The sequence below is a fragment of the Thunnus maccoyii genome, chromosome 4 (genome assembly GCF_910596095.1).
Source record: "Thunnus maccoyii chromosome 4, fThuMac1.1, whole genome shotgun sequence".
Classification (NCBI taxonomy): Eukaryota; Metazoa; Chordata; class Actinopteri; order Scombriformes; family Scombridae; genus Thunnus; species Thunnus maccoyii.
Genome location: NC_056536.1, coordinates 25723270 through 25738692, shown reverse-complemented (window position 1 = coordinate 25738692; position 15423 = coordinate 25723270). Strand labels below are relative to the sequence as shown.

The 15423-nt window shown below is 39.0% G+C and overlaps 1 protein-coding gene across 1 annotated transcript; it reads right to left on the bottom strand.

The window, feature by feature from the left end:
* Positions 1 to 157: 157 nt before the first annotated feature.
* plp2b (proteolipid protein 2b) lies at positions 158 to 10207 on the bottom strand. The gene is made up of 5 exons (XM_042410434.1): positions 9733 to 10207; positions 5387 to 5542; positions 5194 to 5292; positions 2106 to 2202; positions 158 to 2012 (listed from the first exon to the last, which is right to left on the bottom strand). The coding sequence occupies exons 1-5, from the start codon at positions 9829 to 9831 to the stop codon at positions 1999 to 2001; spliced, it is 465 nt and encodes a 154-aa protein (XP_042266368.1). The 5' UTR covers positions 9832 to 10207; the 3' UTR covers positions 158 to 1998.
* Between the last annotated feature and the right edge of the window lie 5216 nt (positions 10208 to 15423).

The following is a 15423-nucleotide window of genomic DNA, read 5'->3' as shown; positions in this document are numbered from 1 at the left end:
CTGATAGAAGACAAGTTAGAGTCTAAATATATCTGGCAACACACAAGTATAGAGCTACTGTATTATATACACTCAAATGAAGTTCTTGTTGAATAAATCCATTTATAAAATATAGGATTTTATAGTAAGATTTGTGTAGAATGGAAGCTACAGAAACTTTGTAGTAACATGGCTTTTATTTCCCAAATCACGACTGCACTTTTGTAAAGCACGTTAGAAAAAAAACAAAATAATAACAATGAGGCAAAGTTTTACTTGGACACATAACGACCATGGAGTTGAGAAACAACTGCAGAACTTATCAAGATATCTTGATAGTCATATCATAAAATTCCAACAATGTGACTTTTCTACATATTGGTTTTAATTCATCTGCCTCATCAATAAAGAGCATATGCTCTAATGTTAAACAGGACTGTACTACTGGACTAAATAAAATGTCAACAGTAGAATATTCTGTGCCTTATGAATGTGTTGAAAGTGTGAGAAAAACAAAACAAAAAAAAAGACCTGAGCAACAATCAGAATAGATATGTAAAACCAGAGGATGACACTGGGATGCAAATCATTTTAGAAATGCAAGAATGAACACGTGGTTGATGGTTACTGGATGTCAGCGGTTAATGCTGCTAATTATGCAGATTAAACTCTGATTAGTGGAAAAACCTCTGAAACATTGTTGATCAATGCCGGTAGATCACTTCAAAATGTTTAGGTAAAAAAGCTTAGTTAATTTGAATGAGAATTAAAGGATAGGCTCACAATTTTTCAAGTATGTCTTAAAACAATTGTCAGGTACCCAAATGAACATTGACAGGTTTTGTTCACTGTAATCATCTTCCTCTTCATAACCACCAATAGAAGTTCCCCTTCAAATGCACTTACAATGTAAATGACAGGGGACAAAACCCACGGTCTTCATTTTAAGAAAAATGTATTCAAAAGTTTATCTGAAGATAATATGAGACTCCAGCCATCTGAGTTTAAGTCAAATAAAGGTGATATCTTCCACAGTTACAGTCTTCTTAGTAAAAATGTTCCTCTTTGTTTCTCAATGGACTGTTTTCCTGTTCAGCGGTTGTGAAAGAATAGTAAAAGAGGGATTCTGGCACTAAAAGGACTGTTATGTTGAAAGATATTAACTTGATTTTACTAATTTGGACAGCTGAAGCTTCGTATTAGCTTCAAATACACCTCTGCACAGAAGGAGGCTTGTGGATTTTGTCCCCATCTCTTACATCGAAAGCACAGTATGAAGGGATCTTCTAATGGTCAGTATGAACAGGAGGAATGATTACAGCGAGCAGAACATGTGTCAATGTTCATTTGGGCACCTGACTGTTGTTTTAGGGCAGAAAATTATGAACTTGTCCGTTAAAGGCACTGTAACACATAAAGACCAATGTTTTAAAAACAAAACAAAACAGAGAATGAATTGTTTAACCAGCTGAGAAACCTCACTGCAAATGCAGAAAACAAACTCAAGAATTATAATGATGATGTTAAACAATTCATAAAGCACCCATTCATGAGTCAGTTACTTTAAAAGTCTAAATGACACAGTTACTACTTACTACAGCAGTTCAGCAGTTCATTAAAAGTAGAAATGTGTATTAGACAAGCTGTGTGATGACATCAACCAAAGTTTTACATTGCCTATTATTTACAGTTTTCCCTTTTCAATCAGATCAGACATTGAGCTTCAGTGGTACATTGAGGTTTATGAGGGGAATTCTTCATGTAGTAGACATTGTTTTGTCTGAAATACAGGCACGGATGTACAGTACCGCTCACTTTGGCTATGTCATCCTCTTCTCAGGCGTGGCCATAAAAGAAATCTCTCATCTCTTCACACCATACAGTGGCATTGATTAAACTATGACCTGTTCAATTTACTGTCCGTCATCCCCTCTGATTCACTCTTCTGTTAACTTCTGCACAAACTTCCTCTTCTTCTCCTGCTGCTTACTTGACGGAGGCACAGGTAATCTGGAGTGTTTAAACTCTGTCATCTGTAAAAGATATTGGAGAGACAAATGTGTTGTACATGTAAAATAAGGCAGAATATTCATATATATGTTAAAATAAACCTCTTTTGCTCTCACCGGTGGAGGCTGCTGTGTGCTGCCTGGTGCTCTTGATTTGCAAGAAGATGGTGTAGGTGTCGTAAGCAAACAGCAGACCAGCAATCAAACCAAACACCTAAGAGACAACAAGTCACAGTCACATAAAAAAAACACTTTGTTGGTGAATGCAGAATATATTTTTACTTATTTTTTTCTGTAAAATTGTATTTGCATTACTCATGATCACCTGATTTTTGTAAGTTGTATTTTCTCTTTCTCTTTCTTATCTCTTTTTGAGTGTTATGCACCACAACACCAAGGCAAATTCCTTGTATACGTATACCTACTTGGTAATAAACTTGTTTCTGATTCAGATAAATGGAAATACTTACTACTACCACAATTTTTTAATGTTACACCAAGTGCAACCAAAACCAGGTGCAGACCACATAAAACCACACAGACTTTCACAATCTCAGCATTGCTGTGCTGACATTTTTAGTCCCAGACTGTTGTCACGTTGACTTCCGAGTGTACAAACCACATAACTGATCTCAGGTGAGGTGAACTGGATTATTCCACTTGAACAAATCCACAACTGGAAAAACGTAATATTAATGAAAATTGAAGAAGCCCCATGAAATTCACGGTGGTTCTTCCTGAGCTACTTTTGTGTTACCCTGCAATGCTTTTTGTATTTCCCCTGATTCACAGGAAGTTTGCACTGGGAAAGTCCTCTTGAGAGTTACAATGCCAAAAAGGAGAGCGGATGTGACACTTTACATGATGCATTTACCATTCATACTCCTTTCAGAAGGCTCCAACAGTAGGCTAATACGTCCACTGACAGTGAACACAGCTGCAGTGGCAGTTGAAGCTGTAGCTATGGATACGGTGGTGGTTACTGACTCAGTTAATGATATAACTGTGGCTGCAGTTGTGTTTTTTTCTATGATGCAATTGGACACGGTTATGGTAGCTGTACTGTGGCTGTGGCTACTCTCTACTGCTTCTATTAACAGTAGTTCAGCCAGGACAGCCCCATCACTTCACTGCACACATACAACCCCTGAATGTAGTTGGTTACACCCATTAAAAACTGATGTGTCACAGCTGTATTCATCATAACAATCAAAGCCGCAGCCATGGCTACAGCCATAATAACAGCTACAGCCACAGCAGCAGCCAGTCATAACACAGTGAACTAAGTTAATTAGCCATCGCTCGTTATCTAAACATTAGCTACAATGATACAGACGGCAGGCGGCTGAGCCAGTGGCAGCTGAGGGTGTACCCACTCACACTGTGGTCATAACCAGAGGCTGTAACTGATAAATAATATATATTGTTGTATCATAATACAGCTCAGCCTTCCTCTATGGATCAGAGAGAATGTAAAAGATATTGCAAGGTAAAGCAAAAGTAGTTCAGAAAAAACCCTTCAGGGGCTCCGCTCCATAAGAAATGACTGTGGGGCAGATTGCGCCAGTTTTTCAGGTGCAGATGTGATGCATTCTGCCCCAGACACTCGCAGTGTGTGTATCAAATAAAAGAGCAGGCGTAAAAATAACACATATGGGATTTATACAAGGCACAAGGAAAGTTGTGGTGGGGAAAAGAGACATGAATTCACCTCTAATCAGACACTGTGATTTCTGTGTGTATCTAGACAACGTAGTTAACTAAAACTGAAAAAACAATAACAAATCAACTAAAGACCAATAAGGGAAAAACAATATTAATGTCCTCAATTCCACTGTAAAAGCAAACAGAGGTTTGGTGTAGTTTGTGTTCTGATAAACTTGAATTTGAACTTACAGAACTTGACATTCAATTAATTGTGAAATCACTACAGGCTCCAACTTCACTCTTTTGATCATTTTTACTGCATCTACCTCACTATTCTAGTGAGACATCAGTCCTATCAACACCATCTTTCCTTCCACCTGCTGCACTCAGAGCTGCTGCGCATGCTGCTCTGTCCATCTTTCTCTCTCTGTCGGTTGCAGAGGCTTGTTTCTTTGACGTATCTTATGTCACTTGATCTAATTTTAATTTCCACTGAAGCTTGTTTAATGATTTCTATTGTATTAAAGATATAATCAGTGGCTGTGTGCCGCACTATGTGTGTGTCCGCTGCCTCTGTCCCTCCCCCACCTCCGGTTTCCTGTGCACTCTCATCGGGTGCCGCTCCTCTCCATACATGGAAACATCAAATCTACTTTCAGTGGATTTCCAGCCACTCCCTTCTGGTCGGAGGTACCCTAATACCCCGAGATCAGAACCAACCCAGCAAAAATCTCATTTATTCCCATGACAATGAGTCAGTTAAACAAGATGCGGTTGCCATGGTGAGTCTGGGGAAATACATGGATACCAAGAGGATGTGCAGTATACTCACTATTAATTTTTTATTACAATTGTTGGTATACAGTTATTGACATGCACTTTCAATGCCTGCCTGCACTGTGATGATATTTATGATGGCTGCTAAAAATGATCTTGGACTATTGTTGTTTTTGTTTATCTGATGCGCTTTTAATGCATCTATATGTTCTGTGCTGTACCACAAATTGCCTCTCGGAGGACATCTAAGTTTTTTAAGTCTAACTCTCCCGTCTCAGACTCGTCTCCAAGGTGCCAAAACTACAAAATCAAACATGCTGTAACATCTGGGGGAGCGAAGGCGAAGACACATCTCTGAACCATTTGAACTGAAGGACTCGTGGTGACAGGGCTGAGCGCGGATTCTGTGTCAACTTGAGGGTTTTTGTCTCACATTTAAGGATGTTGTCTGAGAGATCCATATCTTGACAAAAGTGTTGTATTCTGCACTACACTTTAACTAGAAGGAAGTATGACATATGATTTAAACTGTCAATATTACACAACACTGACAAGAGTGCCTTCTCTGAGAGTCTGGGTTTATTTCACATTAAACACGTGAAATGATTCAGAAAGAAAAACCCTGAGGTTCAGTTTCCACATCTTATCAGTTTCCACATCTTCAGTACAGCTAATTTCTAGATAGTGGTCAATGGTTGTCAAAACAAATAGTAAAACTTTCACATTCATAGTTTCAGTATTCAGTTGAGAGCTCAGTCTGAGTCATGCCAGCCTTACATACCCCGCCTGCAATACGAGGGCTGTCCCCAGCTCCTCCAATCACACAGACCAGAGAAGTGATGAGGTAAAGGAGAGCACCGATACCAGCACGGAAAAGATCCTGCACGAGAGGGAAGCAGAACATGAAGCATCATGCAACAGTACAGTATGTATGTCAGCATGCATGCTTTAAGATCATGTGGTAAGACACTCACACTCCAGGTCCAGTTGACCAGCTGAAACTGCTTGTCCAAGTCCATCATGAAGATGCCGAAGAAGACCATGGCGAAGATCATCTCACAGATGGCCACAGCGGAGTAACCTCCATATAGAGATGCAGCGTAGCAGATGATGACAATAAAACTGACGAGCTATGAGTGATAAGAGAGGGAGGAGAGAACAGAGAGAATTATTATTTTGACTTTTTGAGCACAATGGTGATAGCAGACACCTCCAGAATAAGGAGGATTTCCCAGAATACTTCAGGGTTATGCAAAAAAAAAACCCCTAACAGATGCTGCTTTAATTCCTCCTCTCAGTTAAACTTTTCAGTTTACTTGAAATCCCACGTATACTCATCTGAAGGCTCAGTAACAGAAAATGATCCAGTCAATAGTCAAAGCCGATCAGACAGTAAATCAATCTAAACAGAGCCGTCATTGTTCCATCTACTGCAGCCAGTTCACAGTTCAACATCTACTTCCATCGCAACCATTTTTTGCCAAGAAAGAAATATTTCCTACACAAAAATACTCGTCAGGTCGAGACAACTGGATGGATTTTTAATGCACTCCGTTATGTTTAACAGTCAGTCTATCACATACTGCTTTCTTTTTAGATTTACAGCCCATGTTTGTTCCATCGAGATCATATTTTTCCATATGAGGGGAAAAAAGTAAGCATGAATTCTTCTAAGTCCATTCCGCTGAAATGCAGCCAGCGTGGAGAAATCATTAAGTTAGGCAGCCTACAGCTCAGAATTAGTATCAGCTTTTTTTCAATACCGCTATTGTTGCTGCTGTCAAACTGTGTGGGTTGATGCATTCAGTCAACACGGACATATGATGGCTGTGATGGAGTGGAAACTTCAAACAGTTACATGTCCTGAGGCCTTTTTTACTTTTAGTTTTACTTCAAGAAACTAATCTTTATTGTTCTTTTATAACAATTTCTACAACATAGATTTATTAATTCCTTTGCACCGCTCTGCACATTTGCACTTGAGCGTGTACAAAATTGTATAGTTTACTTTACAACTATGACAAATATATTTTATATTTTTATATACACTGGGCCACTTTTAATACTTACATTACATATATTCATAATTTCTTATCTTTTTCATTTTCATTCTTTATATATTTTTTCTCACTCCTATTCTAATTATTATTATTTTTTGCACATATTTAGTACAACATTAAGTGAATGCCATCCTGCATTTCACTGCACATACCGTATGAACACATGACAAATAAAACCTTTAAATCTTGAATCTTTTATATAAAAGATATAATTAAAGCATTATATTATAAACTCTATTATAAAGCTTAGTGAATTAATCCGTTAGTTGATCCACAGAAAAACAATCAGCAACTATTCTGATGATCGATTAATTATTTCAGTCATTTTTCAAACAAAAATAGTGAAAACGACAACAAACATTCTCCAGTTGCAGCCTCTCATATTAGAGTATATATATATATAGCCTATATATATATTTGAACTGAATATCTTTGGGTTTTGAACTACTGAAGACGTCTTCGGTTCTGGGAAGTTGCATTTTTTTTTTACCTATTTCCTGATCTTGAATAGACTAAAGAATCCATTAATTTGAAAAGAATTAATCAATTGGTAATGAAAATAATTGTTAGTTGCAGCCCGACTCTATAGTCGCATATAATTATCAAAATGTTTCACTGAACGGAAATCTGGCGGCCGCATTGGTTTCTTGTGACGAGTATAACAATTTATTTTTATAGACATCTTTTAAATAAGTTGGACACTGATTCTAATGCACATCTAAAAAAAGCCTGTGTTGCACATTGCAACGTTTTATTCTCAGACACAGACAACTCTGCAGCCAGTGTCAGATCTCGGCAGTCTATATGATACACACATGATGTAACTGACTCGACAACAGCTCTACATCTGTCACTACTGCTTCACCTCCCCTCTCTCTCAGCACCCGCAACTGTTAGACAAACACACAGCCAGCCAGCCAGATGCATCAGTAGTTCATGTGTTCTCGAGACTGGCACAGGCTTGCCTCTGTAGAGTAACGGGGCGGCCGAGGCCAGGGCCCTACACAAAAGAGGCTCTATTCAGGCCAGAGCCTGCTGCTCAGAGGGCAGCGGCCACTGAGGAGGCCGTCACACAGAGAAACACCCACTGCACAAGAGTCTCTCTGAACAAGAAAGGCTCTGAGATGTTGACACCTTTATGTTTTCAACACAGCGGCAGATCTGTTTGCATGGGGGGCAGCTTTAAAAGATCCAGCTAGGACCAATTCACATCAGCATAATGAGCTACTCTTTTAAACAGACTGGAAGGAAATTGTTGTCAATGGTTGGCTAATTATAGTCAGAAGATACACAGGAGCCAAGAGCTAGTACGTGGTGCAGAGAAACACCAAATAGCAACGGTTGCTAGGGAAGTCACTTACATTTTGGGGCGGTTTTAGCTCTTGCTGTGGTTCACTTAAGTCTATACCTCATGTGTGTTTGGAACAAAGTGGAAAGTTCTGTCTCATTTAATTACTTGTCTTACTCATCATCCGGTTTTTGTCTCTCCGTAGCTCAACCCTACCTTTGTTCTCCCCTGATCAATAAATTAGCTACTAAAAGGAGATGACCTGATAAAGAAAACAGTTTCCAGTCATAAGACCATGTGACCGATTCATATTCACAGTATTAACAGCAGTGTTAAAGATCAGCTCAGTGCATGACTCATTCATGACTTATCACTACTGGCTTAACGGTGCCACATGACAAACAGAAATTTGCACTATTTGGGGTGTGTAACTGTGATCTTTATGTTGCTCTGCAGATTTAGACATGTTCAAGTGTGGGCACGTCTCTGACAGGCAGAATTAAATAACACAAAATAATGTTATTGTAGTGAGCCTGCATGTGGGTATGCATGAAGTCAGACCAAAAAAGGAGATTTATTCTGTAACTTTTAGCTTCGTAGCTGGATCTAAACTAGCTGCTGGGGTTAAATACCCTGTTTCCTATAAGATTGAAAATAACAAGCAGTAATGATATTTGTCTTCCTGTTTCGCTCCCTGAGTCCACTCCCTGCACTCTAAACTATCTAAGGCATCCAACATCAGGAATTGCTTCCTATTGCCTTTATCAGGCTGCAGTAAAGTCGTGAGCGGAAAGAAGAAACAATAAACTATCCACTGTTTCCAGTGAAGCATGGGGCTATCCTTGAATGGCACACCAGACATGTGGGTAAAGCAATTCATGCACTCTTACCAAACTTCACACACTGCCTGGAATTTCCATTACCTCTGAAGGAAACTGGGAGGACCACTGACCACCAGCCGGCTTTCTAATGAGCTTGCTGAGTTATGAGAGCAGAACCTTTTCATCAGCGATATAATTGCTCACTTTTAGAGGCTGGAAAAGTAATAACAACTTCATCATGGCGGGCTACTGTGAGATATGTAATAACACTCCAGTGCCTGATGAAAACAAACGGTTAAACAATACAAAACTTCTTAAGGTCAAAGTGACTCATGTGTCAAGAAAACACACCACTGTGAAATGCAAACAAAGTGAACAGGAAGTGGATTGTGGGTAAGCAGGACACTTGAAACCACACATTTAAATTAGTCCCTCAATACGAACCAAAGTGTTACTATGATGTTTCTATTTCCACCTCTGGAGGGAGCGTGTATTCCTGTTAACTAGAGCCAGATGTACAAAAAACATAATGTGGAAAAAACCTCACTTTATGAGCCTCTATACCACTAAGAATGTGATATACAATGCATTTTCTCCTTCCCATATTTGGGCTACTACCTCCCCTGCCTACAAATAACCTGCAGCCTGTGGTAATAAGTAAAAAAAGGAGATGCCTGACTGAGTTCACCCACATGACCTTTCATCTGCCATTAGAGCTCAGCATTTGGCTCTACGGTGCTAAATGAGAAAACACTGGAGCACAAGTGACAGGTGGAAACCCTTAACCTCTGTTCATGATCCCTCAACCTCCAGACAGCATGCCTTTCATTCCCTGCTGACCAGACAGACTACTTTCAAAGAAGAAAGCAGAACACTTTCATTTTATTATTATTTTTATTATAAAGCATACCACATTATAAGGCTGGAATATCTCTCTCCTCTATACAGCCTAATAGTGGGGAGAAAATCAATAACTACCACTTTAATATCTATGAAATATTGATTAAAGGCAGTGCTTTAAGCAGAGTAAACAGCACAACATATTATAACCAGTTATAAAGCAAATGTAGCCATTCATAACAAAGCTGCATTGCTAAAAAAAAAAAAAAAAAAAAAAGTTAAATGTTGCCTGCTCAGGTCAGTGAACTTACTATTTCTGCTGCGAGGATAAACCCTTTCTGGGTCTTCACGTAACTTTTCAGCCTCTCCAGGCAGTTTCCACCGGAGCTGGATGCACTTGTATCAGCCATTCTGTACCGTAACAACGTACTAAAACCGAGCGTATGTTATATTAAAAACCTTATCACCAGGAAGCGACGAACAGCGTTTGAATAAACAAACTTGTCTTGAGCGTCACTGGAAAGATATTCTCTTTTAAATAACAGTCCCAGTGTTGACCGCTGCTCCCGTTAAGGCAAGTTTTCTCTCTCTCGCTCTCTCTCTCTTTCCCGTTGGTGAATCAACTTCCTCGATGAAAAGTCGTGTTGAAATGCGCTGAGCGGACTTATTCACAAGTTGCTCTACAGTCGCAGATACACTGCTTTCCCTTTGAGTAGGGAGGACATGGCTGAGGAGTTAACAGTGGGGCGTTGGCTTTTACTTTTCTCGGGGGGGGGGGGGGGGGCGTCTGCTGTTTGTCGCTGCTGCCTTCAAGTGCTCCTCGTATATTCCAGCACTCCATGGGACCTGTTGCAAAAGTGATTATTTGATGCATGTTGGATGTACGCAGGATTAATATAAATTTTGTAACTTCAAATCTAGATTATTGACCATGATATCGAGGACATGGTAGTAGTAGGGACAGTAAGTACAGTCACTTAGGGGTCTGTACAACGAAGCAGGATTTGGGGTTAGTGCAGGTAATTTTAGGTTTAGCTCTAGGTTTTCAGGGTTCACTTCTTACTAGGGTACATCACCATGCTGAACAGCTAACCTGCTCCCGAGCAACTTCAAAGGATTGGATCAGAACCTGTCAACACCTCGAAAACTGACCAGTCAGATCACTGGAATAAAGGAGTCATCATTCCTACGGGATCCCAACATGGACAAAAGTCCTGAGTTTACAATAAAGTGACAAGTAAAAAAGAGCAATATATATGTTTTTATAGGCCAGAAGAAGCATTTAATTGTTCCAGGCTTTATAATTCCACTCTGGTTTTAAACAGAGCTTCTAACAAACAGAGAGATCGTTTACAAAACTAAACACATTGTGATCATTTTAGCTGCATTTTTATTGTGCAACAATTATGACAGTGTGGGTGATTTTACACTCTGATTCCATCACTGCAGCTCAGAATAACATGAGACAACGGTGTGATGATAATAGAAAATAAAAATGAAAGCTTGTCTTTTATTAGAAACATAATCTACACACTGTTAATTTGCTCCCATGATTACAAATGCAACATTTGGGTAAGACAGGCCTCATCATTCATTAACTCCTTTTGCACTCTTTGCTTCGGTAGCAGAGACAGTCTGGCATTACTTTTAACTTTTTTTATGTGACATATTTAAAATGGTTTTTTCATCATCCGACTAAATAGCAAAACATACTCACTCTATACTTAAGTCATATATAATAATTTCTACATGTATTTTAAGCCTTTTAAGACTTCTACTACATCTTCCCCATTGTTTAATGTGTGCAGCCTTTGCTTCCTGTACAGACTTTCAGTTGTGTTTAAGGGTAGCTTTGTTAGAGGCACCTCAAGCTGGAACTGCTCAGGGTCCCATCATTTCCTGTCTTTCTCTTGTGAAAGTGTTATAGTCTTTTGACCCAAGTCCAATATCCTGGTGGTCAGTGTCACTTAGATTGACCTGTACTGGGGCAAAATGTGTCAGCGACTCCTCTTGTACAGCTTTACTTCTGCTAACTGCGCCATTCAAAGATGTCTGTTGCCACAGTCGACCAAACAAGGTCTGGAACAGGATGCAGCAAAAGTGATTCTTTCTGCCGGTGTGACTTTATGCTGTTACACACAGAGCATGCCTGTTCTTTATTGACGTTGTCGCTAATTGTAGGCCAGAAAACTATGCTTCTTGCTCTCCGTTTAGCAGCTTCTGCACCAGGATGTTCTCTGCACATAATGCTGATGTACTCCTCTTATAGTGACCAAGGAATGACTGCTTTGTGACCTTTCATGGCGACCCCATCTTCAATATTTAGTTAATCTCTGAAAGGAAAATAAGGATAAATGACGAATGTAGCAGATTGCTCTGTTTGCTGGGCCGTTCATGTCTGATAATAGTGCTAAGTGTCTGCAGGGTTGTGTCATCTGCTGTGTGTCTATTTAACTCCTCAAAGCAAGAAGAGGATATTTAGTTGACTGTCATCATATCAAAGCTGTCCTCCTCATCAGCTTGCTGAGCAGTGGAACACCTGGGAGCTCGAGACAGAGTGTCATCCAGGCGCGTTTGTTTTCCGCTTTTGTACATGAAGGTGATGCCACACTTTTGAAGTTTTAACATTATCTTCTGTGGTCTTGGTTTGATATGTTAGATATAATCACTGAATTTTGAACACACAAAAACCACTGCCGACAGCTCTTTTTCAATTAGAGTATGTCTGGTTTCTGTGTCAGCTAGCATTTTTGAAGCAAAGGGTGCAGGTTTCCTTCCTGCAAACACGCTGAACCAAGTCCATACTGTGAAGCATTACATTACAAGTGTCACCAGCTTGCTGACATCATAGTATGACAAAACTGGTGGGCTGGACAAGTGCTTCTTTAGTGCTAACAAAACATTTTGCTGCTGTTCATGCCAAGTCCATTCAGTGTCTTTGTGTGTGAGTTGTCACAGTGCAACCATAAGCTGACTGTAGTTTGGAATGAATTTTCCAAGGTAGTTGACTATCTCAAGAAATCTTTGCAGGGCTGGGACTTCTGCTGGTACTGGCATTTCACTGATTGCTTTTGTTTTGGAGGGGTTAGCTTTGAGGCCTTCACTTGTAAAAAAGTGGCCAACGTAGCTGAAGCTGCACTTGAGAGGATTAAGCCTCAAGTTCACCACTCGGTTGAGCACTTCTCTCAAGTTGGTTTTGTGTTTTTCCATGATTTTACCTCCGATGATTATGTTTTCGACTATGATCGCGCAAGGCTATCCAGCAAAAATTCTGTTCCATGTAGTGCTGGAACACTTCACTGGCAGAGCTGAGTCCGAATGGCATCTGTAGAAACCTTTAGCGACCGAAAGGAGTGCTGAAAGTGGGTAGCACTAAAGATGTGTCGTCAAGTGTCAGTTTCACAGTTTCATTTGATGTGTGCAGCCACTTCCTCCACATTACATATAAGGTAATGTTATCTTTTCAAAGCAGTTTTCAGGTCTCTTGGATTCTGATTTCCTGTTTGTCGTTTTTGTTGTTGGCAACCATAGATAACGATCAGTTGGCACAGAGCCAGGTGTGATGACAACCAACTTCTGCATCCTGTCTTGCTCAGATTTGACTTTTTAATTTTTATCTCATGCTTTTGTTTCTCATGAATCTAACCTGGACTGCATCAACATTTGTGATGGAGTGCTGTGGAGAAGCCAGTGTTTTGTTGTGCTCTTCAGTCGTCTCATGAATTTCGCAGGTGGAGATAGCCTTAGCTTATGTCAAATCGCTATCACACAGTAGCACCTCTCTCAAATTGTCATTATTAATGTCACAGACCAGTCTATCTCTAATAAGCTCCTCATAGAGATCTCCAAAATTGCAGCTTTTTGCTTTGATCTTTAAGTCACTGACATATGATTCAGTTATCTCATCAGCCTTCTGATTTCGTGTGTTGATCTTGTGTTGTTCCATGGTAACGGGTTTCTCTTATAAGTTCTGAGTTTAATGCTAAGTTGTGGGTGATTTCCCACGACAACACCTTTTTCGTAATTATGAGATAGTAAGTCATTATTATGGCATACTTAACTCAGAAGCATTAGATAAGGCCTCCATTTTTTTTCTTGCTGAATGCAATGTGTTTCCATAATTTATTAATCACCAGTGGTGGAAGAGGTAATCCCATCTTTTACTTTGGTAAAAGTATTATAGTACAATGTAAAAACACTACCTTACAAGTAAATGTCCTGTATTTAAAATTATACTCAACTTAAAGTACTGTGAAGACAGCAAAATGTACCTAAAGTTTCAAAAAGAAAAGTGCCCATTATGCAGAATAGTGCTGGCCCTTTAAGAGTGTAATATTATTATATAGTGTGGTGGAAAATCTTCAGATAGGCCAATATCTCCCACAACATTTTTAAAACTCAAAAGACTCAGATATATTCAGAATTGCAGACTTTTTCTTAAAAAAAATTACTCAAAACGATTAATCGTATATGAAAATTGTTGCAGATTTTTCTAATTTTCTGTCAGTGAACTAACCAATTAATCGACTAATCACTGCAGCTTTTGTGTATTAAAAAGTATCCTGTTTGCCTTCTAAACAGGACATGAAGTAGAAATTTACAGTAGCATTAAATCCAAAATACTCAAGTAATGTATGAGTACCTCAAAAGTGTACTCAAGTGTAGTACTTGAGTAAATGTACTTTGTTAGTTCCCACGACTGCTAATCAAGGGAAAGTGGTCTCAAAATAAAAACAAAAAATTTAGTTAATATTTCAATCACTTTCACTTTAAGTTGTTACTGTCCTGAAGTTTGTCACATTTCCAGCCTTGTACATATTTATCTATTATGATTGATTCATAAGATAACACCTCCACCTCCTCCAGTTGTTGATATTCTTCCAGCTCAGAATTGTGGTATTTCCGATTGTTGCTGAAGGCAGCATATCCTCATAGATGATTTTTCTACTGTGTGAGTCAACAGAAGAGTGGTTGTGATTTAGTTTGTATAAGATACAGGTGATGATAAATAGCTTACATAGCCTACAAATTTTACATTTGAATAGAGAGCGAGTTTTGATTGAAAACTTATTTTCATTTGCTTTGGCAACTACAGTAACATAATGAAGAAGAACTGATAAGACCTGCACCCTAATAACAGAGGTTATACCTCAGGCCAAAGCATGGCAGCTATTTGACTACTCCAACTGTATTTTACAGTTCAATTCAAATGTCTGTTATCTGTAAAATTGTGACAATTGAATCAAAAATAATTAAACTATGTACTTAAAGTCAGTTTTGGGCTACTAGTACAATGTCCAATGCACATTATAATGGTACAATCTTTTAAATACTGATCCTCCTTGCATTATTTATATGGACAAGACAAGTGAAAGGAATTCTCAGATTTAGAAAAATGAGGAGAGGTGACTAAGGACACCACTTCAGTTCAGTTGGTACCCTCATTGAACATTGGGGTGCACCATGCAGAGTCCACAGCATGCCTGAAAAGGTGTTTAAATGCCTGCTGTACTTGGAAATATACAGAAGGGCCTCTTGAAATAGGTCGGCTACAAAAATACCTAAACACCATCTGCATTTTACAGCTTCTTCTGAAACCATCACTTAATAGGTCGTGCCTAGCCCAGCTGTGCCACCTGAAAGTTTCTATTTCATTTTCATGTGTTGCTTTGCTCTGTTTTGAACAGTGGTGGAAAAAGTATTCAGATCCTTTACTGAAGTAAAACTACCAATAAAACAATGTAAAAATACTCCATTGCAAGTAAAGGTCCTGTATGAAAGATTTTACTTAAGTACATTAGTATTAGCAGCAAAATGTACTTAAAGTATCACAGTAAAAGTACTTATTTCGTCCCTCTGACTGATATATTATTATATATGACAACATTAGATTATTAATACTGAAGCATCAGTGTTAGAGCAGCATGTTACTGTTGTAGCTGCTGCAGGTGGAGCTAGTTTCAACTACTTTATATACAGTTAACTAGTTTCGTTCAGCGTTT